General features: G+C 39.5%; 1 protein-coding gene across 3 annotated transcripts; it reads right to left on the bottom strand.

Moving 5' to 3' along the window:
* Nucleotides 1-767: 767 nt before the first annotated feature.
* On the bottom strand, nt 768-12,156 carry CCT8 (chaperonin containing TCP1 subunit 8). 3 transcript variants are annotated; one of them, XM_086764398.1, is made up of 16 exons: nt 12,053-12,156; nt 10,373-10,463; nt 9,708-9,787; nt 8,389-8,538; nt 7,930-8,110; nt 7,147-7,208; nt 6,318-6,455; nt 5,710-5,888; nt 4,663-4,729; nt 4,495-4,582; nt 4,269-4,384; nt 3,051-3,122; nt 2,667-2,831; nt 2,147-2,266; nt 1,661-1,752; nt 768-1,005 (listed from the first exon to the last, which is right to left on the bottom strand). In XM_086764398.1, coding segments are annotated over exons 1-16 (1,662 nt in total). In that variant the 5' UTR covers nt 12,113-12,156; the 3' UTR covers nt 768-1,004. The 3 variants fall into 3 exon arrangements, with proteins under 3 accessions (XP_086620524.1, XP_086620515.1, XP_086620533.1); XM_086764389.1 differs by having other exon boundaries at nt 1,654-1,752; XM_086764407.1 differs by lacking the exon at nt 1,661-1,752.
* Between the last annotated feature and the right edge of the window lie 12,115 nt (nt 12,157-24,271).

Below are 24,271 nucleotides of genomic sequence, written 5' to 3' on the forward strand. Positions count from 1 at the left end.
TCAACCAAGACAGTGGCACCTTGAGAAAAGCCTTGAGGGGAAAAGGGTGAGGAACAGCTCCCCTGATGGAGCAGGTTGTCCCCCTGCAGCTCATAGAGAGTAGCATGCTGGACACCTCCACGCTGCAGCTGTGGAGGCCCCCAGACCAGAGCAGTTGGACGTGTGCCTGAGAGGAAGCTGCAGCCCCTAGAGCAGAGCCCAGACCAGAGCAGGTTTTCTTGCAAGAAACTGCAGCTCAGAGATGACCACACAGAGGCAGCTGTTCCTGATGAACTGTAACCTATACAGAAGTTCCCCATGCTAAAGCAGCTCACAAAAAAACCTGTGCCCTGTGCAAGGGGAGAATTGTGCATAGGAAGCACCAGCAGAGAGGAGCTGGTACAGACAGACCACAACCCCCATTCCCCATCCCCACCAGGAAGAGGTGGAGGAGTGGGGAGTGAAGAAGTACAGCTGAGCCTGGGAAGAAAAGGGTAAAGGGGAAGGTGGTTTAGTTTTTGTTCTTGTTTGTCACCCTCCATCTCTATTTTGAATTGGCAATAAATTAATTTTCCACACACTGAGTCAATTTTGCCTGTGATAGCAATTGGCAAGTGATGTCCCTGCCTCTTTATCTCAGCCCATGATCTGTGTCTTTCCCAGTGAGGAAGTGGCATCTAGCAGCCAGCGAAGTCAGCCCATCACACCCAGTCAACCCCACACAGAGGCCTGCATATTCACATACTGGGAACAACTGTGTCACGGCAAGTCAAAATAAAATGGCAACATTTTAACAGTGAGTATGTTTATTGAAGTGTCTGAAGTTTTGCACTCCATTGGACACAGTTCATAACTTAAAGGCAACAGAGCAAAACATCATGACAGGCTCCAACTGGAATATTAAAAAACTCACATAATCATGTCACTTAAGAAGTACAGTTACATGGTTCACTCGTTTTGGTCTTCATCCCAGTCTTTCTTTCCTGATGGAGGTTTAGGGCCACCAGCTGGTTTTGCCATAATGATCTTGAAGATAATAGGGAAGTAGGAAAAGATAAGGTTAGAATCAGGCTCTTACCCTACCTCTTACTTAGAGCCATATGATCCTGGCTGTCAACATTCACTAAATCCATGCCATTTCCCTACTCAGAACCTAAGCCAGTGAATATTATCCATCTAATTAAGACATTCAAAAATTAGTGACTTTTTTTTTCCTTGAAAATGGGAGAAGCTGCTACTTCATTTTTGCATGCAAATTGACTTCGGTTAGTCTATAGAAAGTGAGTGCTTAAAGCAGCTAATGAGTGACTGATTTACACTCAACAGAAAGCAGAAGAATTACCAGAGCTATTGTTCTGAACTATTGAGTGCAAACATCACACTTTAGAAGCAGGAAGTCCACTACTCCTACCACGTTAAAGGCTCGTTTTCTGCACTTGCTACAGTGACAAGGTAAGGTAAAACTAAAACTGCACTTGTCATCCCTTCAATGAAAATTTGGTTTTAGGAGTAAAATTCATTTGCAAAGGCACAAATACAAAATGTAGCCATCAGCACACATAAGACAGCTGTGTTACGTGTTCTCAAGAAATGTACCATCTGCCAAGTGCTTGTCAGTATATCCATGCACGCACTCACACACAAATACCTCTCTGCTAGAAAAACAGAGCTTACTGCATACTATTTTTCAGGGTCATCTTTCCAGTCATCCTTATCCCAATGTCCTTGTTGCTTAGGGGCTTTTGGGCCGCCTGCTGGTTTTGCCATAATAATCTACAGAAATTTTACATGCAAATACATTTTTGCTGAAGTTCCACAACATACATAAAGTTAAGATTTCTGCATTAAGATTATAACCTCCATTTTCCCTAAAAGTTGGATTTTCATGTAAAAACAATATATGAGAGAAGGTTTCTTCTGTTAAATTTTGTTCCTGCAAAAGTTAGGCTAACCTTCTGTATAGTGCTCCAATGGAAGCAGCAACATTGCAACATCCCAAATTAGAACCTCTTGAACAAACTACCTCCTGACTTTCAGAAATAAACCATGTTTTCAAGTATCTTATTTTTAAAACTTGTATTCCCAGAAGATTCACATATTTTGCATTAGCGTTCTGCGCAGCGAGTTAAAGGTTTCAGTTCATCACCCAAGTTACATGTAAGCTTACCTGATCTACCCTTAGGACAGTTACTGCTGCATTTGTTGCTAGCTTGATACCCCAGGATTTTCCAAGATATGTGTCTAATACACCGGCTTCCAACATATCCTTCACAGCAGCAGCTTCGGCCTGTCAGATAGGGGGAAAAAAAAAAAAAAACAAACCATTATTCGACGCTTTCTCAGGCTTCTACCCAGCAAGTTCTGGGGTTTTCAAGGTTACAGGCTTAGAACAAATCCTCGCTTTTCCAGTATCAAAGTCTTCATTCTTAATCCATTAGCAAGAAAACAAAGTAATTACTGAACTCTTATTCTCCATCATGAGTCTCTCACTTTACATCCTACAGAAGGCTACACTGAATGTAACTGCTTGCTGATCACTACTAAAATTCTAAGAAGTTACTCTTCTAGACAGTGCAACACAGAGCTTCAATAATTTAAATTAATCTATAAATACTTCATACTGATAGAAGTACATTTAAATACAATCCTGCTATGCAGAACACCAAGTAATGTGAGAGATTATTTACCTCAATATCAAATCCAACATTTTTGTTCCCTTCCTGATGCACAGCATAAAGTTTGGAGATGACCTCATTAGCCTTTACTCCAGAGTTTTCTGCCAGTGCTCGAGGAATGGCTTCAAAAGCCTCAGCAAATTTCTTGATGGCATATTGGTCGAGCCCAGGACAAGTCTAAAGTGAAGTTGGAAACCACATCAGCATTTCAAAAAACATAAGGTAGGAAGGTATTTTCCCCTATATTTTTTTTATTGATTTATATACATTACACACATACATGTTTTGGCATAAAATAAAGTGTATGTATTTTTAGAAGTCACATATATATATAAAATATATATGTGTGTGTATATACATATGAAAACAAAATGTCAAGATGTCCATTTGCTGTACCTCTCCGTAAGATGTGATCTGCTTGGCTAATTCAATCTCTGTTGCACCGCCTCCAGGAACGAGACGTTTATCCTGTGAACAGAACATCCAAAGTTTTGCTTAAAGCATCATATTAATTTTTAATTTTTAGAATTTATATACTCTATCAGGAAAAATGCAATAGAACTTATTAAGATCCCACTTCAGAATAAACATGCATTTTAAGAGAAATTTACCAGAACTTATTAATTCCCAATGTCTTTCAAGAAAAATAGCTTATTTTGTAAAAAGGAAAATAATAATGCAGTGGGGTTTGTGTCTGGGGTTTTTGGTTATTTGCTTACAAGTAACTGAACTCCTAGATCTTCTTATCTTCTCCAGTAACTTGTTGGGAAATATCATGCAGGAAACTAATCTACTGTACACTAAGCTTAATACGTGAACAGGTATCACAAAGTGTTGGGTGAGGTTTGGTTGGTTTTTGGTTTGTTTTTTTTTTTAATTAAAGGATTTTGTATATCCTTTGGTAAACCAGCATGCACTTAAGAGCTTCCAGTCTTTTAGAACTGTATAAAAACTGAATAGAAAAGTAATCACCATAAATGAGAAGTTAGGACAACTCCAGGAGACAATCATAAAAGCACAGTCTATGGCTGTTTCTGTACTCTAAATCAATGTGCACATGTTGGTATGTACAGAACATTAAGTGTCAAACAAAAGTTTAACACTTTTTGCATGCCACCTTCTGAGTAAATACACAAACTTTTCCTTTTGCATTAAAAAAAAAAAAAGAATATTTTAAGTCCACAAAAGTTGCTCAGAAAAAACCTCTGAAGAACTGAGTTCTTCCATCTATGAAGTGTATCTATAGTATGTGGAGGAAGCCTGTCTTGTCACAAGAGAAAGAGAGCTATCTAGCTTTTCTTCTGTGTCTGGTTACCAAGAAAGAGTCAGAGCTGCCTGCCATTAAAAGGCAGTAAAACTAATCTGCCTTCAATAACTCTCCTCATTACTGGAAAACTGAGTGCTCTACATGCTAAGCACCACCTTTTATGTTCACTGTATTCACAAGGATGTCGGCAGCAATTTTCTCTACACAGCCTTCTCTACACCTCCAGAAGGCTCCTAAGCTGATAACGTAAATATCTGCTCCAGCCTTTGTAGCACAAGCAAGCATAAGTCTTGCCTCAAACTGATCCACAGCTCATTTTTTATAACAAAACTGTTCAGGTTACTTACCCTCGTGAGTACTTTGAATGTATTTACACCATCATCCACTGCTCTCTCTATGTCATCCATCAGATTGTCTGTAGATCCACGAATGAGTATAGTAGAAATGGCACCATCCTCCTTCTCTGTTCAGACAGACACGTGCATTACTGAATTCAGTTTGTTAAATGTAAAACACATACAAACATTGTACTTCTAGAACAGTAGCATTAGGAGTTCTACAGAACATACATACCATGCTTAAACACAACAACTTGTGTATCCCCAACCTCAGATAAATATACATTATCACAGTGACCCATTTCTTCTAGAGTAGGGGGAGTCTGAAAAGAAAAACAAGAGTTAAGAAGTGAACTTTCTCATCAGCACTCTCCTTTCTGCTCCTCATTTGAAAAGTCCATACCAGTCTGGGTAGGGCTGTCGCACCAACAGTTTTGCACAGTCTTCTCAGATCCCATTTTGAGTTCAGCCTTTAAAAACAAAAGCAGTCCTTCTAGTAACAAGTTTCCAGAGCAAATATTAACATATATGAGTAAGTATTCTCTTAACCCATCAGCATTTTGTAAATGAATGACATCTATCACAATCTACTGCATCAAATTATAAAACCCACTCATCTATTTTTTAAAAAGTTGTAATTCTCTATTTTCAGGGATGCTATGCAAAAACTATTTTCTAAGAACTTAAAAACAAGTAAGTAGTTCAAATAAAAGGAAATTTATGAAATTTCATCTTCTAGTGCATAGGACTTGAATTGGTCTTTACAACACCTCTATAATAATCCTTCTATGTTATGCAAGACATTACAGTATCATGCTTCATTTCCAGAAGTTAAAACTTCTTGGAAACCACCAATAAAGTTACAGCTTTCAATAAAGGACCACTTATTTCTGAGAGATGTGAGAGCTGCTGCTAGTAATTTGACCTTATGTTGTGCAGAATGTATTTTAAGGATGTACAAACATACTTTATTTATAGATAAGAAGATTTCTGTCATTTTTGTGGGCCTTAAAAGTTTTAAGAATTTAAGAATTAGTTCTTCCATCAATATATTAGTGATGCACAGAGGCGTATCTCATCACTGCTGAAGCATCACATAAGGACTGTGACCAGAAGGAATTCTGGTAAAGTCTTACACGCCTTTGAGACCGCATCCCTCTTTACTAGATCCACAAATTCTGATATTCTTGATTTCAGTTGTGCTATAAAGGCACTTAAACCAGAGTAACATTACCATGTATACAATTAACTCCCCAATTAGCTGTCGTACAGAGGTGAAGAAACATAAACTATGAAAAAAATCAAATTGCAGCTCAGGTTTTGTTCCACTAGAAAACCAAGTAGTCTGCAATATTTTGTTTCTAATTTGTTTCAGAGGCAAGAGACAATACCACAAGTACATTTAACAAACCTGGTAGATCAAATGTGTTTATGCTCTTCTAGTACTTACCTGACTAGCATAAGATTGTATTTATTGGCATAATGAAGTGCCATGTCCGCCACTTTGCCACCTGTTACTACTACATTTGCACCACTATCAGCAATAGCTTTGACTTGCAAATCCATTAGATTTTCTTCTCCCTTACTGAAATTCATCAGTTCTTCAGCATTCTTTATAAGTACGGTGCCCTAGTAAAACATATAAACTGTTAACGACATGCTTAGAAATTTTTGACAAATCATTCTGTCTCCCAACCTATGCATAAACCTCTACTCATTCTATCTTATAATACTGCCACTCTTCCCAGGCAAAGGGGTAAAACAAGTCAAAAAAAGGGCAATTCTAGTGTTTCTAGACAACTTTTGAGGTTCAGACATTCTAGCGTGCAGTTTGGTTCAAATAACCCAACAAAACTAACAATAACTCCCCAACCCCAAAACCCTGTAAAGCAAAATTAGGTTCAGACATTTTCTATGAACTTTTTTAAACTAATGAACTCAGTATTAACAAGAATATCTCACTCAATCACCAAGTGTCAAGAATATTTATAGTCAAGTCTAAAAATAAGAGCACATGAACATAAATAGTTATCTAACTTATTTTGAGCTTCTACATACCTTAGTTTCAGTTATCATACCATCAAAAGGGCAGGAATACACAGCTATTTTTGCATCTTTGACAGAAGTAACATCTCCTTCAGTTTCTTTTTTAAAAACCATGCCATGCAGTACTGAGGAAGCAGAGATACCAGCACCCTGAAAGGAGAGAAATGTAACAGAGAAAGTCCTATTATTGATAATTTGTTGTCAGAAAGCCGCAATACCCTTTAAGAAAAGCAGCCCTTACATTCATTTGAATGTAGCAACCTGTGTTTTTATTACACCACAAAGAAGTAAGATGAGCTGATTTAGCAACATAAAGCCTTACAGGTTTTCATTCTAAAATTAGTTAGTGGTCCAGCTCAAAGCCTGTGATGTTCATTTTCTTTGCTCAACTTATCATATATTTATTAGTAGGGAAAAAAACACAGGGGGCAATTCATAGTCGATATAAGCTTATTCCAATCCGACATGCCATTCTGCAGTCTAATATCCCATTGACAAAAAGAATCCAAGATTAGACTTCTACATTTCCACTAGCCTGGATCTTAGTCTCATCTTGCGAATGCTTCTACAACAAGGATGAAGTCAACAACCCTGGGTATAATTAAGTTAATGTATCTGATTTCATGTAAGTATTCCATATTAATTTTGTTTCTGAAAGCTGCTACTGGGCACTAAACAAGGAATGTAAAGAACAATTTCCAAAACTTATTATGCATGCTGTAACACAACAGAGATCAGGATAGAAAAGGTGCTCTCAAAGTTCAAAGATCTAAAAAAAAAATTAACTTTGATTAAACTGTTTACTTTAATAATACAGTAAAGCTAGCTACTTCCAACTTACCACAATTTTGCACACTCTGATATTATCAACGTTGAAATGACCAGAATCAGGAAGAATAGAAACTGTTAGGGGGGCAAAAAAAAAAAAAAAAAAAAAAATGCTTAATGAACAAAGTAGAACAATGACACCATAAATAGTGCCTGGAGTTTTTCTGAAGTACTAAAATTCAATAGTTTGCAATGCCTGCCTAAATTTAAGGCAATTATAATCTGCTAATAACTCACATCAAGAGAAACAGAAATTTCATTTTTACAATGTAGTAATTAGAAAGCAACATCTATTTAGGCTGCTCAGTTAAATTAAGTCTGAATATCCATTTACACATTTACACTCAAGAGCGAAGCCTGACCCACAATATTTTGAGAAAACACAAACTAGACATCAAAGTTTTTTCTTGGAAACCTAAAGGGAGAAAACAACAACTCAACATAACTACAGTCTTGCTTCCATTGTTCTGTAGCTGAGACTAGTAACAGCATATCTGAAGTGTAATACATCTTCCTAACAATAAAAAAGAGGAAGAAAGATGTGTTTCTGCTTTAAGAAGACCAGAAAGCTATTTCTACAAACGTTTAGTAGAAAACACGGACCTTTTCTGAGCCACAATGCCAATGAGTTCAATACGAGAAAGGTTATACTCATTTCAGAGGCTAAAGCATTCCATCCAATTCAACTCGATAAACTAACCATACCTGTTATCTTACATAAAGACATTATTAAGGATTACGAGCAAATCTCGTCAGTTTTTCAGACACAGCCACACAACCATTGGTGTCCACTTACCACAAGCCTGAGCAATAAGCTTTGCCAGAAACTGTTCATTGCCATATTGTTTGCTCATCACTGAAGTGTGCAACAAAGACGCCACTTCTTCAACATCTCGAAGGTTCTTTGCAGAACAGCACACCAAGTCTGGAAGAATTTCTAGGGCTTTCTTGCAAGCCTTTTCGTACCCTTCAATCACCTGTGCAGCAAACAATAAATATTCACTACACCACTTCACTACGCATTCATACTGCTTATACGTCCTTTTCAAAGGGCCATAAAACATTAACAAATGTAAAGGCTTACAAAGGAAGCAAGCAATCAGAAGCAGTAAAACACACACTGTTCTTCATATATCTTTATCTAAAAAAAAACAGTTCAGAAGGAAGCAGATGATTCACGATATTATGACCAAGATTACTGACCAAAGGCAATGTGAATTCAAGCTATGTGAACTGTATTAACAATATAACTTGCCTCCGAGACCGATAACCCCATCCTCAGAAGGTCTTCTGCTAGCTCCAGAAGAACTCCAGCAAAAACAAGGACAAAGTTTGTTCCATCTCCAACTTCTTGCTCTTGCATGTGGGATGCCATCACAAGCATTTTTGCAGCAGGATGCTGGACCTTTACAAGAAGTTACACATCTTGGTTACTAACATCCCACCAAGACTACAGCTCCAGGTTTTTCTGTGCATCCAATACAAAGTATCTTTATACACAATTTGAAATAAGAGAGCAAGAATGCACAGAACAGGAAAGGAAAGCAGCACAGATTATCTTGTCTAACTTCCCTAATAAACAAAAGTAAAAACATATATGAAAAATAAAAGTAATCAGAGAACTGAACATTTCCCCTACAACATGAATTAAACATCCTTGACATTGGCTCTGTGCTATTTTTACAGGAAGCAGTGGCTTCACAATCAAACTCTGAACAGGAAAGGAGCCTGAAGTTTAGATCTTCACGCTGAACTCAAGTGTGTAGCACGCAAAGCAGGTATCTAAATTACAATGAAATGCTAGTGTTTTTTTCTGCTTAAAGATCACACTGCTTTCCCTTTCTTTCAAATAAATGCAGTAAAAATGCTGTATTCTTGAATATAATTACAGCAGCTGTCATTTTATCCCAGAAAGTAACATGCAGGACTCAATAGATTAAGTAATACTCTGCAGATTTTTTTTTTTAAAAGAGAACTGAGACTTCCACAGTTACTCTATGTACACTGAACACTAACACAATGCATTAAGTAAGGAAATAGTTCATATTTACACTATTTCTATCAGAATTCAGTAAAATATTATTTGTGTTGTGATACAAATATGAATTTGATAGTAAGAGAAAAACCTATACTTTATTGACAGTAGGATGCTGTAACATCTTCAGTTTCTTAAGTCCAATTAACATATTCTAAGCAGACAGGAGAACACGGCAACCACAGACACTGGGAGATTACCACAAGAGCTATTTCATTCAAAGTTTTCCAAACACTATTGTTTACACACACCCTCCTATAAATATACAACGGTTTGGGGGAAAAAAAAAGAGTAAGCAATCATTATGCACCTCCTACCACTACTTAATGCTGCTTTACAAAAGAGTTCTGTTCCTCACTGTGGATACAGCCCATAGACTTACTCAAATCCAGTGAAAAATGTACACGATTTACAAAATTACATAAGTAAATCATCTGGTAGGGTGACATGTAATTTCCTTATTAACATTCAGAACCATAGCAGCACACAAACAGAAACACTGGTTCATGACTGACACCTTCTGAAGCAAGAAAACTTACCTCCAGCTCTCTCAAGATAGTAGCAGCATCATTTGTAACAAAAAGCTTCTCCAGGTGGTTGATAACCATTTTGTTCATTCCTAAGGGGCGGGGGGGGGGGGGGATTAAAAATAATTCATTTGGCAAACATAACTTTGTACACAGATATTCTTTCATAACTTTCAAGTATCTTGCACATTAAAATGTTACCCCTATTTATAATTTAAGAACCTAAAAGATTTTTGTGAAATAATGCTTGAGAATGTGTTACATTAAGGAGAAATCTGAATAAATGTTTTTCTCTTCAGAAATATTAGTACATCATTTAATTAATTGATACTGGAGAACACGTTTTGTTTTGGTATATCTGACTGGACATGTTCATTATGACTATCTACCAAGTTATTGTCTTGCCTCTAATTTTTGTAGATCATCCGTACAGCAGTAAGACAGCAAAAAGGACACAGTAACTGGCAAAAAACCTGGCAAAGACAAGTAGATTGTGCACAACTTAAGAGCTAACCAGAGTCTGATCTGTATAGCCGCAAAGACTATATTTAGAGTTCTAGAGCAAGTCCAATGTATTTCCTCAAGAAACAAACAGTTGCTTCTTTGTCAAGGTAGGTTTAGCCTTCAAACGTAACATTTTGCTCAAAAACACTATGATAATTTTAGGATTTATTTACCATTTGGTCCATAAGCTGTACGGGTGGTTTGAGCAAGTTCTTTGCATGCCTGGATATTTCTATAGACAGCTTCTTCAAGTCCTGAATAATGCTAAAAAGAAAAACATCCTGCTCAGAATTAGTCATTTCTCATCAAAGCAACAATAATCTACTGGGTCCATGAGAGTTTCTGATTAATTTAGGTTTCACTTAAAGTCTGAACAGAAACTGAACCTTACTGAAAGACAATGAGAAAAGAACTACTGTACACTCCTTCTTAACTAGGCAGCTCAGCAGACACAGTAAGTTTCTGAACAGAAAATTTGAACAGTGACTCGATTTTCAATACAGTTTGCATCTCTTAAGTCTTCCAAGAGAGTTAGTGGCATGCCAAAGGGAACTAGAAAATAACTGATAACAGACTGGAGAGGAGCAAGGGTTTTGTAAGCATGCGTTTTTGTACATGCTTCCTTGCTCACAACTCTGTATGTCATGGAAATCATTAAACTCAGTTCTACATTCAAACATGTGCAGTTTGAAAATTCAGAAGCAGAATGATTCATAAAATAGTTGTGTTTGAGAAGCCAATTAGCCTTGCTTCAGTTTGGAAGCCTTAAGAAAAGGAGGGATTGCCAGAAAGGGCCTTAAGAAAGAGCAGGGGAAAATGCACAGTGTGGCCCATAAACGAAGGGAGAATGGTTCCAATTCTAATAATATTTACTCTCTAAGTACAAAACAAACACCTCAGAATGCCAGCTGCCTCCTTGTTTTGTAAAAGACACCTCTTGCTATTCTGGTCTTGAATTCTCTATTAGAAAACCCATAAGCCACTTTGTTGCCCTGCTCCCCCCTACTCTTGACACATGCCATTCTTTGTCTCCAAGGAAGATTCCAAAAAGAAAAATACAGAGCTTTCAGAGTTGCTAACTTCACTTTCCTTTCTATCAAGCAGCAGCAATCAGAAATGTTCCTTTGTTCTTTTCCTCTGGAATAATAATTTAAAAAAAAAAAAAAAAAACCTACTTGCTTTCAGTCTACTTTTTCAAAGAAAGCTTCTGTTTTATCAGGCACAGTCCTTGACTACTATCGAAATCTACATTATGTTAATGGTAAATACCACGGAAATGGATTTATAACAAGGGAATATATGGAAAATATTATGCTACTCTACAATACGGGGAAATGTACTTTTCTGTCAGGCACAGAAACAAAGAGTGAAGGAAGGTATGTAACAAGCGGGACTCATCTGAACAGCTACAGCTGCAGGCCCCGGTGTAATCTTGCTGACCACCACCTACAAAAACTGTCCCAACGCAAGCGCCTCCCCGACACGGCTTTCACAGGGAAGGCACGACTCGGGAGCGAGCACCGGCCTGCGGGCCGCCGCCCCGCGAAGCGGCGGGAACCCACCCACGGGTCCCGAGGGGCAGAGACCGGGCCTCTGGGCAGGGTCGAGGGGAAATAAGGGGGGGGGGAGGTAGAGGGGGGGAGGTGGGGGGGGGGGAGGTAGAGGGGGGGGCCGGCCCCGGCCGAGGTTTCTCGAAGGCCGCGTGCGCCAGGCGCCGCCCTCCTTTCCCCGCCGCCCCGGAGCGCGTGGCGCCGCCAGCCCTTCCAGAACCTTCCCCGCGCCGCCACGCTGAACCCCCCACCCCTAATCCCAATCCCCCTAGGGGAACAGTGCTTGCCCGGCACTGCTCTCACCTTCGCTCCCTCCTTAAGCATCTGGGCGAAGCCCGGGGCCTTAGGGACGTGCAGCGCCATCTCCGCTCCGGTCCGCTCAGGCACCACGGCGCGCAGAGAACGACGGGAGGCGGGGAGGAGAAGAGGGAAGTGCGCGCAGGCGCGGTGGGGCAGGCGAGCTGCCCGCAGGCAGGACGAGTCGCGCCCAGGGCAGGTCGATGGCGGGGCGGGGCGCAGGGAGCCGTTAGGCGGCCTCAGCGGCCGGGTTGCGGTTTCTGCTTCTCCTCGCAGCTGGCGGTGGGTGGCGGTCGGGCTCCGGCCGAGCCCTCGCTCCTCAGGGGGAAAGGTTTCCTGAGAGCCGGGCCCCGTGAAACACCGGCGCGCCCGATACCTTTCTCTGCTCGCAGTCCCGGCTGAGCCCGCCTAGCCAACAGCCTGGCCGCCGGGGTTCCTAAAAGAGAAGGAAGGTGGATAGGACGGGTGGCATTTAGAGACTGCTAACTTGAGGGATGACTGGCTTGTCCTGTGGCTGTGTGTTTCGCTTGAGGTCAATCAGCCAAAGTCAATGGTTCATCCCACTTTTACAGTATTTATGCAACTTATATGTAATTTATTTAAAAGGAAAAGAACCCAGTTCATGTTTTTCCGAACTAGGAAAGATGGCATTGGTTGATTCCTTGCACTATGTGCAACTCTACCTCTTTTTGTCAGGGGTGCTGAGTGGTGGTGCTAGGAAACATCGTCCACGGAGTAAAGCGATGCGCAGTGTCGGGGTCGTGGCTGATGTTGGCTCCTTCAGAGTCTTCCTTTCACTCTCGAGTTCAGCATACTGTCTCCCAGGCATTTCTCTTGAGTACATTTAGCGACACGTCCCTGAAACAGGTATGCCACAGATGGCAAAAAAATGGTCATAAAACACTGCAGACTCCAGTTGAGTATTTGGTTTAGTACATACCTTAGTTGTTCAAATGGAATCAAAATTATGTACTGTTAGGAAGACTTAAGTACAGTCAATTCCTCATTATGCCGGGTAATCCTAAATCATGTGCATGTCACAAGGCACACTGAAGAGTACTTTGGAGGCTTTGACATCTCTACAAGTAGCTGAAGTCCATCCAAGAGACAGGATACGGAGGCTGCTTTAGGTTTTTAAGTTTTATTAGCTTTGCTTCTGTGCCATACAAAATCAAACCTGCTGTTTCAAGATGAGAACTTGAGGCCTTAGAAATAATACTGCTACATTTAGGCTATGCAGTATCTGAGCCTGTAACGCAGCCAAGACTGAGTTGCTCCACCTCTGCAGCACAGATAGGCCACCTGCAAGGTTAATTAAATCACTTGATGTGTGTTGCTTAAGCAACCTCAAGAGGACACACTTGGTTTCATTTTACCATCCTGTAATTCTTAAAATTCAATCCATTTTAATCTATAACACATAATGACAGTGTAAAAAAAAAAAAGTGATAGAAAGAAAAACTACATGAAGCACCCTATGAATGAACTTCAGAAAATCTGTGTGCAGTTTTGCTAGCAGTACTTAGAGGCAGATGCCACTCGAAGCAGAAGGGGGATCCTATTTAGCCCCGACTATTGTGACCAACAAGTGCTGGCACTTCCAAAAGGGGTTTGGCCCAGGGGGCATAACCCCATTTACCCCTCTCTTCTCTCTTCCAATGTATCTGCATGACAGTGCAGCTAGGAAAGAAGGAAATGTCTGTCCTGTTCTACAGTAAGATACCAAAAGCTGTATTTTGTAAAGCAACTTCTGATCTCCATGGCTAGTACTAGATTACAGAGGAGGTACTTAACTCCTAAGGCAAGGCAAAAGACTTTTCACAGTTAGGAGCATCAAGTCACATCCGTTATATCAACAATTGAATGCATTCTAGTCAGAGACATTCATTTTAGGGCAGGAAAAAAAGATGGTTCAAGAGGTTAGACTGATGATTAGTAACTGGAGAATGTGGTTTTGGTTCTCTGTGACTAATACCCTGCATGGCCTCAGGCAAGTCTCTAGTGATTCAACAACACACTGGAAATTTTGCAGTCTTCAGACAGGAAGTCCATGGCTCTTTTCCTATAGGATCCTATTGCTTGCCTAGGTGGATTGCCAGCCTGGGCTTAAATTATGATGCCCCAAACAATACTGATTTGTATTAAAAAATATTTCTGAGCTCATCGGTGTACATTGGTATTATTGTCCTTCCTAGATTTTCACCAAGACAAATAACAGAAGAATCAAGGCAATGGTATGTATGATGCTAAAGAAGTAGGATTTTACTATTAAAAACATCTATCAAATTTACATTTATTATAACCTTTCCATAACAAGAAAGGCTCAATATTTATCTTTTCTTCTGAACTCTGTTCTGATTTTTCAGGGATAGCCTCTCCAAAGCACTCACTTTGTCAGAACCTTAGTAAATGTTAGCTCAGAAGTTAAATCAAGGGTTATTATTGCCTGGCAGTGTGGCGTGTCAACCTTGTGAGCATTCATCCTATTAAGAAGGTGACATTCCCTGAGTCTTCAATAATTAAAATGCTGCTATTTAATTAGTCTCTCAAGTGATTATATACAGGAAATGTAGCTCACATAATATTGGAACTGCAGCAATATTGGAACTGCAGCAAAAAGCAAAGTCAGCTCACGTAGGCCAACAGTAACCACCGCAGCATTGCATGGTGCTTCCTGTTAGGTCAACTCTGCTTGAGTAGAATAAGCAACTTGTTCAGCACTTCAGCTGTCCAGTTCACTCCAGTTTAGACTTCTTCCTTCCTCCTGTTGCTTTTGCTTGGAGAAGCACATTTACCCATGTTTGTTTCTGCTCATAATATTGCAGAATCATAAAGTCAGTGTTGCTCAACGATTCCACATTCCAGGTCCAGTATTTTAAGCAAGAACAGTAGCCACAAAGTCAGTCCCATCTCTGGCTACTTGTTTCACCTCTGCATTCTTCTTCCCCTTCTCTCAAATCCTCTCTTGCCAAACATTTGTGCACCCATGCAATGAACCAGATTTGGGAACTTACCTGCATAAAGACTAACCCAAAAGAAGCCTGGCCAGCCTTCAGCCTTCCCACTTACTACATGGATGTGCAGGGCCTTGGGCTGGCACAAGGAGAGATGAAGGGAGACAGGGCAGCAGTTTCTCTGTGGCAGTGCTACCTTATGCTATCTTCAAATATTTCTGTAACTGCCCTGATGGTACAGTGCCTTTATTGAAGCTTATGCTAGCTAAATTTTTTAAAGCCAGAATACCACTAAAGCTAAAATATATATGTATGTTTGTGATTATGAATATATACATATATTAATCTGTATTAAACTGTTACCAAAACATCTTTCTGTTATAATCAGGAGTTATTTGGGACTCACTGTCTAATCATGACTTTGAATTGTCCTTGATCTTTTTTTAGCTGCTCCTCTACACCATTTATATTCTGCAGACATTGCCATGCCATGCTAAAACACCATCCAAAGGTCAGAGGGTTGGCTATGGGGAGTTGGCTGCCCTTTCACCAGCCAAAATCTATTACTGTACACATGGAAATCCCCAGCTTATCTGTAGGAACATGTTTGTTGAATTCTAGGATGGTAAAATTTTAACAAGATCTTGGGAAGTTCACGAACAGGACAGAATGTTAATTTCTATTTGCTTATTCCGCAGTGGGAATGTAAGCAATGGGAAAAAAAGGGATAGAGATGTATCTGCTCAAGTTGTGAGTATAACATCTGGCTGTGTTTGTCCAACAACACTGATATCTGGCCAATGAAAAAAAATGTGAGTGGCATGTTGAGGGAAGCCTGAGAACCATACCTAGTTTGCAGAGAATCATGCTTATACCTGAAACAGAATTGTGAACCACATAAGGCTGAACATAATTCTTAGTAACAGCAGCAGCAGCTACATCAGCTTTTCCCAGACTGTGCTTATCTCACTTGTGACATAATGAACAGGAGCAGTCTAATCAACTAGAGTACTTCTAATCAACTAAGTACTTCTTGGGTCATTGGCCTACAGCTCCTGGGTTAAACACTACCCTCATCCTGGGCTTATCTCACTTGCTGGTGCAGAGGATTGCAAGCTAGACAGGAAAGCAGATTTCCTTACCATTTGTGTATTCTTATCTCAATATATGTGCTTTCTGCTATAGCTAATCCAGTTAGCTCGAGTCACTGGAAAGCACTTCTGGGGATTTTAGAGGAGTATTGCCTTTCCTTGCAATCAGTAGATTAAATTGTTTGAAAAAGTTGACATATTAAAATAGTGATGACAGTCCCCAGCTGAGTTAAGGATCCAATTTCCAATATTCTACCTGCACAAGTGGCAAGAATTCAGATGCTCCTGTAAACAAATAAGACTGGAAAGGATGATAGTCTCAGAAAGGAATTGATGCTGTTTGTATTGGAGGTACAGTCAAGGTATAAAATCATGCTGTGATACTGGTACAGTACACACCAAAATACAATTCAAGACCATCTACTTAATAAGATAAAACAAAATTGAGGTCTTTTTGGTTTTGATGTCATAAGAAAACATAATTGGGCAAAAATGGCATGTTTTCTAGGTTATTTCTGTTTTGCATGAGGAAGTCAAATTCAGGATCAGCAGAGGGCTAGAGAAACAGTTCTCTAGTTTTCAGTGTGGTCGTATGGGAACTCTTTTTTCCCAGCAGAGTGCACAGGAGCCTGGAAATTCCTGGAAATAAAAGCCGACTGCTATTGAAAGTTCAGCTGTATTTGTTGGGGTGAGAAGAATTTATCAGTACATATGAGATGTGGAAACTTGGAGAATATCAAACTAAGGAGTGAGGGAAATAGTAATTTTAGGCTGTAATTAGAAAAGACAGGAAATAGTGGAAGAGGGTGGCAGGCTTGGGATTGAATAGCTGAAGACTTCTGCAGAAATAGCACCCAAATGAAGTCATGAAGAGTAAAATACTCTGCAACTGTCTGCAGGCTCCTGGAAACAAGCTACTACTGCACTTGATATGCATTTCTTTCAGCTCTGCAAACCCTAAGCATAAAAAGGTGTAGCTAAAAGGTAGGATTCTGAGATCAAGACCACAACTTATGCTGGCTGACACCTGGGCCACTGTGGTCTTCTTTCTTCATTGTGTCATGCCTTGACTTGGATGCCCAATCTGGAATTTTCTAAGGAGGATCTAAAACAGTACTAGGTCTCCAGGACAAAGACAGAGGTTGTTCCAATTTTTAGTACTTTGTTTCTCTACCCAAATAATTTTAAAGACCTTGTCCAACTAACTACAAATTTTGTTTCTCATATTGTCCCCATTCTGATTTGGGGATTAACTTTAGGGTTCTTAATTGTGTGTCATCTGAATATACCTGTTAAGAAATCCATTAATTCTCCAGAATTCAGGTCAACGGGAGTCTCCTGGTCCACTTATCTCTGAGCTGGGCCCAGCGTCTGCAGAGCCATCTCCTTGCTGCCAGCATAGAGCATGACCCACTAGCATGACCTGGGGAACTTCTGTGACCCATTATTTCCTGGCTACTCTGTCAGTCATCAGAAGTTTGCCTGAATCCATGCTTGGTTGTAAATAAATGGAATTCCAAAGACACCTTTGCAGCCCTCACTTCTGCACTGCATAACCTTCCTAGCTGTAACTAAGAATCATAGCTCACACAGTAATGCATAGTCTTTCCTGTGTGCTTCTTTATAAATGCCACACGCTTCTGCAAAGCCAGAGATACTATACCACGTTGTACAACTAAGGGAATGATACCATCATGTAGTAAGGAAAAAAATGCCACAGCATGGATTCATGCCACAAGCTGGGACTACTTGGTTTGAGTAGCTACAGTGCAGGTCAGTATGTTTTCCATCTCTTTCTCTTGAGGGTGCTGCGTAACATTGAGCAGTGTTTGATAGATAGTAGCCAGAGCCCCGCACAGCAAGTTGTGCCTCTTCAGAATAGCCACAAAATTTTTTCTTCAAATATTCTGTCACTTTATCAGGGTGCTTTAGTTGTTCAGGACTAAAATTCCAAACCATAGGAGGTGAAAAGTTCTCTAGATAGCTGCCCATATTCTCCCACATACCATGCCACACATGACTACCTCACCTCAGGGCAGATCTCTGGAGGATATTCCTAAAAAGTGTCTTGTAACCCTAAAGAAGACCTGGGATAGATTCAAGAGACATTGCAATAACACCATGCTGGCTTGAATATCCCCTGGATACTGAAAGTTTTCAAAAACCATTCTAACTACCCTGGAGGTAAAAGAGTAGGGAAAATCATCCACATACAAACACCAACTTATCTTTAAGGCCATTTATGTTACCATCTCATAAATTGATATTGCATAGTACAACAAAATTATAGTTCTCATCATTTTCCCTGATGTGATAAACAGCACCACCAGGAAGGCATACTATATACAAGAGTGTAGATAACACAACATCATGACCAGCAACTAATAACCAGTACAGTAAGTCTGTATAATAAATTGTGTTTCAAGCCACTGAAGTCAGATCTGATCTGTGATTATCTCAACCCCTCGAGCCCCACATTGGTCACCAAAATAACTGTTGTAGTTTAGCCCTGCTCAGGACCAAGTCTCTCACTCACTCCCCCCAACCCTTTAGTGGGGCAGGGAGGAGAACTGGTAAACAAAATGCAGCAAAACTTGTGGGTTGAAATAAAAAACATCTAAGAGAACAACAGAAGAAAAATACAGAGATGCAAAACAAACAAACCAAACCTAATAACAGAAAATACTGAAGCACATAATTTACAGTACAATAGCTCATGGTGGATCATGATATCCAACTTCCTCCTGAGTAGCTAGAGGCTCCCATCACCACCTTCCTCACTTATATATTGAGTATGACGTCTCATGGGATGCAATAGCCATTTGGCCAATTTGGGTAAACTATCCCGGCTGTTGGCTAACTGGTAGTCTATCCCAGCTGTGTCCCCAGCCACAGGTGCCACCAGCTCTAGTTCCTCTCCCAGCTCAGGTGAAAATTAACTCTATCCTAGCCAGAACCAGGACATATATTTGTTCACTCAGATTTGGCTGTTTTTGCTAAGTATTTGATCTCCAGATGCTTTGCATGCTACACAATGAATGGGTGAAATGAGGATGCGAGAACTAGGCTACGGGAAGCAAAAGGATGTTACCAGACATCCAAGTTCCATGGTGAAAATGGCAACACTACATCCCTGACTCAGCAGGGGATGTAGTATCAGTACTACTGGTACTACTCAGTATCAGGAGTTTTCCTTGTTGGCTATCAGCCAGATTTCATTCCTAACCCTGTATTGGGATTAAGATTCTTGAAACAGTAATTGAGCAGCAAAGAAATCTCTGCCTTTTTTGAAGGAGAATTGTCACAACTGTTTTTCATCATCAGTATTGCTTATCTTACCAACTCTGCAGGCTAGGTGTTCATTGCTTAGCAAAGAATAGATTTTGTATGTGATACAAGCTTCTCAATTTCTTTTTTTTTTTTTTTAACATAGTACAGTGAAGTGAATGTCTAAATGTTTGTTATGCAACTCTATGGTCCAGGTTCTGAGATCTATTGACTAAAATATGGGCATCAGTAAGCCATGTGTGAGATTCACGACAGATTCTCTGCTAATCATTCTCTTGCATGAAAATGGTCCAAAACATATACTACAGCATTACATCAGTTATTTTGATCACTAGCAGATTCCTTGTCAGCCAGCTGGCAAAGAGACAGTAGAAGACATAAAACTAATGCTTGAAATAGGACAATATGTGGCAGCAAGCCATACCACCACTGTCTCACTTTGAACATCAGCACATTGCCAGTTTAGGAGGGAGTCGTCATCTACGTTCCCAACACCTGCAGGAACTCTGAGAGAGCAGTTGTCTTGTTTGATCACTTACAAAGGCTCTGGGTAGGTTGGCCCAGAAGATACCACATCCACAGAAAGGAGCAGTGGGAGGCAGAGCAGACGGGATTCTAAACCATACTGCTATGTTTTTGCTTCATTTGGACTTAATTGTTTTATTAATAAAATAAGGCATTTGACAATTAGACTTGCTTTGTGCATTAACTCAGAAAACTACAGTGGAGTAGGGTTCAGAAAAATATCTTTGGAAAAGACAGGAAACTCAAAGCAGTCATTCAGCAGTGTGTGATTCCATTTATGATGCTTTTGAAAACACAAGTGTAAATCCCTTTGCTCTCATCAGCCGTTTGATGCCTACTTTTCAAGCCTTCACAGTCCCTGAAATTTGAGCTCTCACACCTAGTGGGGTACTTCATTGTGCCTCCATGCCTCCACTCCTTTACAACACAGTCTAACCAGCAATGTGTCTTTGATCTTGAATTGCTGTTGCCACCACCACATACAGGAGAACTAGGAAAAGAAATGCTGTGTTCTGATGCGACTTATAAAGGATTACAAATTTGAGAGCTAATAATTGATTTTACATACTAGAATCACAGTCCAAGCTGAAACAGTGAAATAGAGTGTATGCTTTTAAGGGTGCCATGTACAGTATTTTTACTCTGAAAAAAAAACCCAAATAAAAATAAATTATTATGATTTTACCCACTGATGATGTAGGTTAAGTTACTAATAACAGTGCGGTTTATTCAGTTAATCTATGCTCAGACCTAGTAGTTATAATAAATTGTCCCAGGATTGTCAACAGGGTGGAAATAAGGGAACTGTAAGAACAAGTGGGGTTGCAAGGTTTTTCCTGTTATATGACACATGGTTCCAAAAGGTTCCAGATGCCCCAGGAGCCCTCCTGCAGACTTCTCAGCAGCTCTACTGAAAAGGTTGTTCTCAGTTGTGCATCTGTCTCTAGTTGCCTAGAGCGTGAAAGGATTCCAGATATGTGCTTTCAATGTTTCTCCCTGAAATCTTGGAGAAAAGAATGAATCCTCTGCATAACATCTTACAGTCTTATAGGAACCTAGTGCTTTAACTTTGAGTGTCTATTTCTTGGTTTTAGGAGGCTTAAGTGAGGTTATGGTGAAATCAGTGAGTCGTAGTGCGCTATCTGGATATTCAGAACTTTAAAAAACAGGTTTCATCAGCAAGTGAAATTAGACAATGTTTCTAAATTTTCACTTTTTGTAATCATTATGGCAAATTATGGCTTGTAAAAAAAGTTTTGAGAAAAATATTTGAAATGGTTTTCTTTTTCTTACTTTTTTTTTTCATTTTTTAAATTCAGAAGCAGTCTGCCATATCTATATGCCATGTTTTTTGTAACATTGGAAAGCAATGCTTTGAAACTGAAATGTCATCAACCACTAAGCTGTGGTTACAAAATATCCAGTTCTAGTAAACAGCACTCTATTACTGCATTTAACATTTCAAGAGTTATGAGCTTTATTAATAGCTAGTTTTGTTCATTTAAAACTACTGTCATTTTATCTATGGCTGTAACACTGTAGAAACTAAGTGAATGCAATGGGAGTAATTTTCATTTTAGATATTTCAATAGTAATTTTTTAATTTTGTACTATATATTTGAAGACTTGCAATACTCAAATGGCAGACAAGGTGATGGTCTGAACTGTAACGTGGAACGTACAATTCCCTGCCCCCCCCAAATGTATGTACATACATATCTTACAGCTTTACTTATCATGCTGTTGACAGCTACTTGAGACTGCAATCTGGTGTTTCATAACCTTTCATCTGAAATGGACAGTTACTAGACATTAAGATCTAACTACTAATCTAAAGGAAAGGCATTTAAGGTATGATGAAGCCTTCCTCACACATAGCTAGAGAAGTTGTATGTTTCAATATGAGACTCTTCAGCATTTTTATCCGGAGCCTGCAATTCAGATAATTTAAAGATCAGTATTCCTTGCTGCCTCCCTGTGAAGGTGGCTTTCCTGTCACTCTCTCATGAGAATCAGGATTTAGAGAGCTCAAGCAGGAGCTACAGCAGCCTGCATATAGTTCACGGTGTTAAAATAATTAGCTGGTATTGCCAACAGAGTGTAAAAAAAAAAAAAAAAAGAAAGAATAAAGAAATTAAAAAGATTCACTACGGGTTTAGTTTGGAGATATCATTTTGTTCTTGGATGACCACATGAAGAAAATAATAAAATAAAAACCAGCATGTTCTTAGGGGCTTGCATGAATGTGGTATGGGGAATCAGGGTTGTTTTTTGACAAAAATTGTTGTACCAAAGGCAATTTCTTAAAGCGCTTAAGGAGTTTTACATTAATATACCATACTGGTGAACAGTCAGTATCAAAATAGTCAATAAGTTTCAAATGGTGCAACATTATACTGTCCTGATCCAGTTCTCCTTGTGTTATGTTCAAAGGCTCTTTGACTTGATATGGATGAATTTCTCAAATGCGTCCTCTAAGGGGCAGCATTGAAGAGCAGGTGCCTCTGTAAACGGCTGCTTCCATTCATGATATGGAGTAGGTGTAAGTAAGTGACTAACAAATTAGTGCTTATTCTCTGTTGTCTAGAATCACGAGTTTTCAAAAGTAATCAATATGTTTGGGAGTCATTACTGCCAATCTGTCAAAAATCTTGTGGCAGACATGTTTCAGTTTAAGTGATAAAACCATTGGAATTCTCCTCTGTGGAGTACTCAAAGTCATACAAAAAAGCTGGGTACTTTGTTATTTTTTTTTTCCTGAGAAACTGATGGCAGAGTCTATTTCTTGTGAGAAATATTAATATTATGTCGTTTCTGGAAGCAATATGTCATCTTGACTAATACTAATCAGATAATGTCAAGTCTTTCCTGACAGTATTGCACTTAAACAGTATTGCGTGGGTGAGTTAATATGGGAATATTCTGGAGTATTAATATCACTGGCTTAGTCCTGTACATTAGGTCACAAGAATACTTGTGTCTTCCTTATTAAAGTCCTGTGATAAGAGGAAGAGCAATTTACTGTTCTTACTCTACTTTGTCTTGTCAGTACCTCAGTAGAAAATTGGAAGAGTCCTGTTTTCTTGGCAGGAGCTGTCCCTGGGTAAGATGGCCTTTGAAATTTATCTGCCAGAGGAAAATATTTTTTTATCTAATGTGCCTTTATAAAAAGATAATATTTTTGAGTTTATAAAAACATAATATATTACATTGGAACAAGCAATTTTGACTGAGTTTGGATTAATGGAGGAAAGTGGTATTAGCATCCATCATTACAGACTGTATCAGAGATGCGCAAGGGTTCCAAACCAACTGTAAATAGGGATGCAGGTCATAAGTCTGACATTTTTTGACTGTGTAACCATAATGATTTCTTGTTTAATGTAGTTCATTCTACAGAACAAAATAAATTAATGTACACATATCCTGTCATTGTGTGATAGTCATGTGCCTGCTACATAAAATCATAGAACCATAGAATAGTTTGGGTTGGAAGGGACCTTCAAAGGCCATCTAGTCCAACCCCCTGCAAGGAGCAGGGACATCTTCAACCAGATCAGGTTGCTCAGAGCCCTGTCCAACCTGGCCTTGAATGTTTCCAGGGATGGGGCATCAACCATCTCTCTGGGCCACCTGGTCCAGTGTTCCACCACCCTCATTGTAAAAAATTTCTTCCTTCTATCAAGTCTGAATCTACCTCCCTCTGTTTTAAAACCATTACCCCTCATCCTAACAAAACAGGCCCTGATAAAGAGTTTCTTCCCATATTTCTTATAAGCCCCCTTTAGGTACTCTACTGCACTGCTGAATTGTTTGCTTTGCTCTTGCTGGTTATAATATCATATGTTTTCTCTTTAGGGAGGGAGGGAAAATAAATATCTAGAGGAGGTGTGAGGACTTCCTGGACTATTAAAGCTGCATGTACTAATGAATTTTTTTTGCTAATAAATATTCTAGCATTTATTATTTCTAAAATTCTCGCCTATGTTTGCAGCTGGCACTATTAAGGCAGTTTTGGTGCTGAATCAGCAATGAGGTTTCAAGTATGGGAAGAATACCAGCTGCTGCTGGGGATTTTGCCACATCCTTCTGAATGCTGATTTCTTCCGTAGAGCAGCAAAGCTTCATGAAAGAGTGTGTTGACTTGAAAGTCTTGTGCCTGTGTCCCTGAGAGCATGATGACCTCAGCCATCATCAACAGGTGAGCCTATAATGTCTTGTAGTATCCTCTTCAGTTAAGTTCTTAAGTAAGGTAAGCTAAGCATTCCCTTGCGGAATGGCAAGTCCAGTTGAAATGGGGTGATTACTCCACTTTTACAGGGATATGGGAGAATTATTTTTCTATACTAGGACAGCTGGATGGGGTT

This window comes from Chlamydotis macqueenii, chromosome 1, assembly GCF_036417535.1.
Source record: "Chlamydotis macqueenii isolate bChlMac1 chromosome 1, bChlMac1.mat, whole genome shotgun sequence".
NCBI lineage: Eukaryota > Metazoa > Chordata > Aves > Otidiformes > Otididae > Chlamydotis > Chlamydotis macqueenii.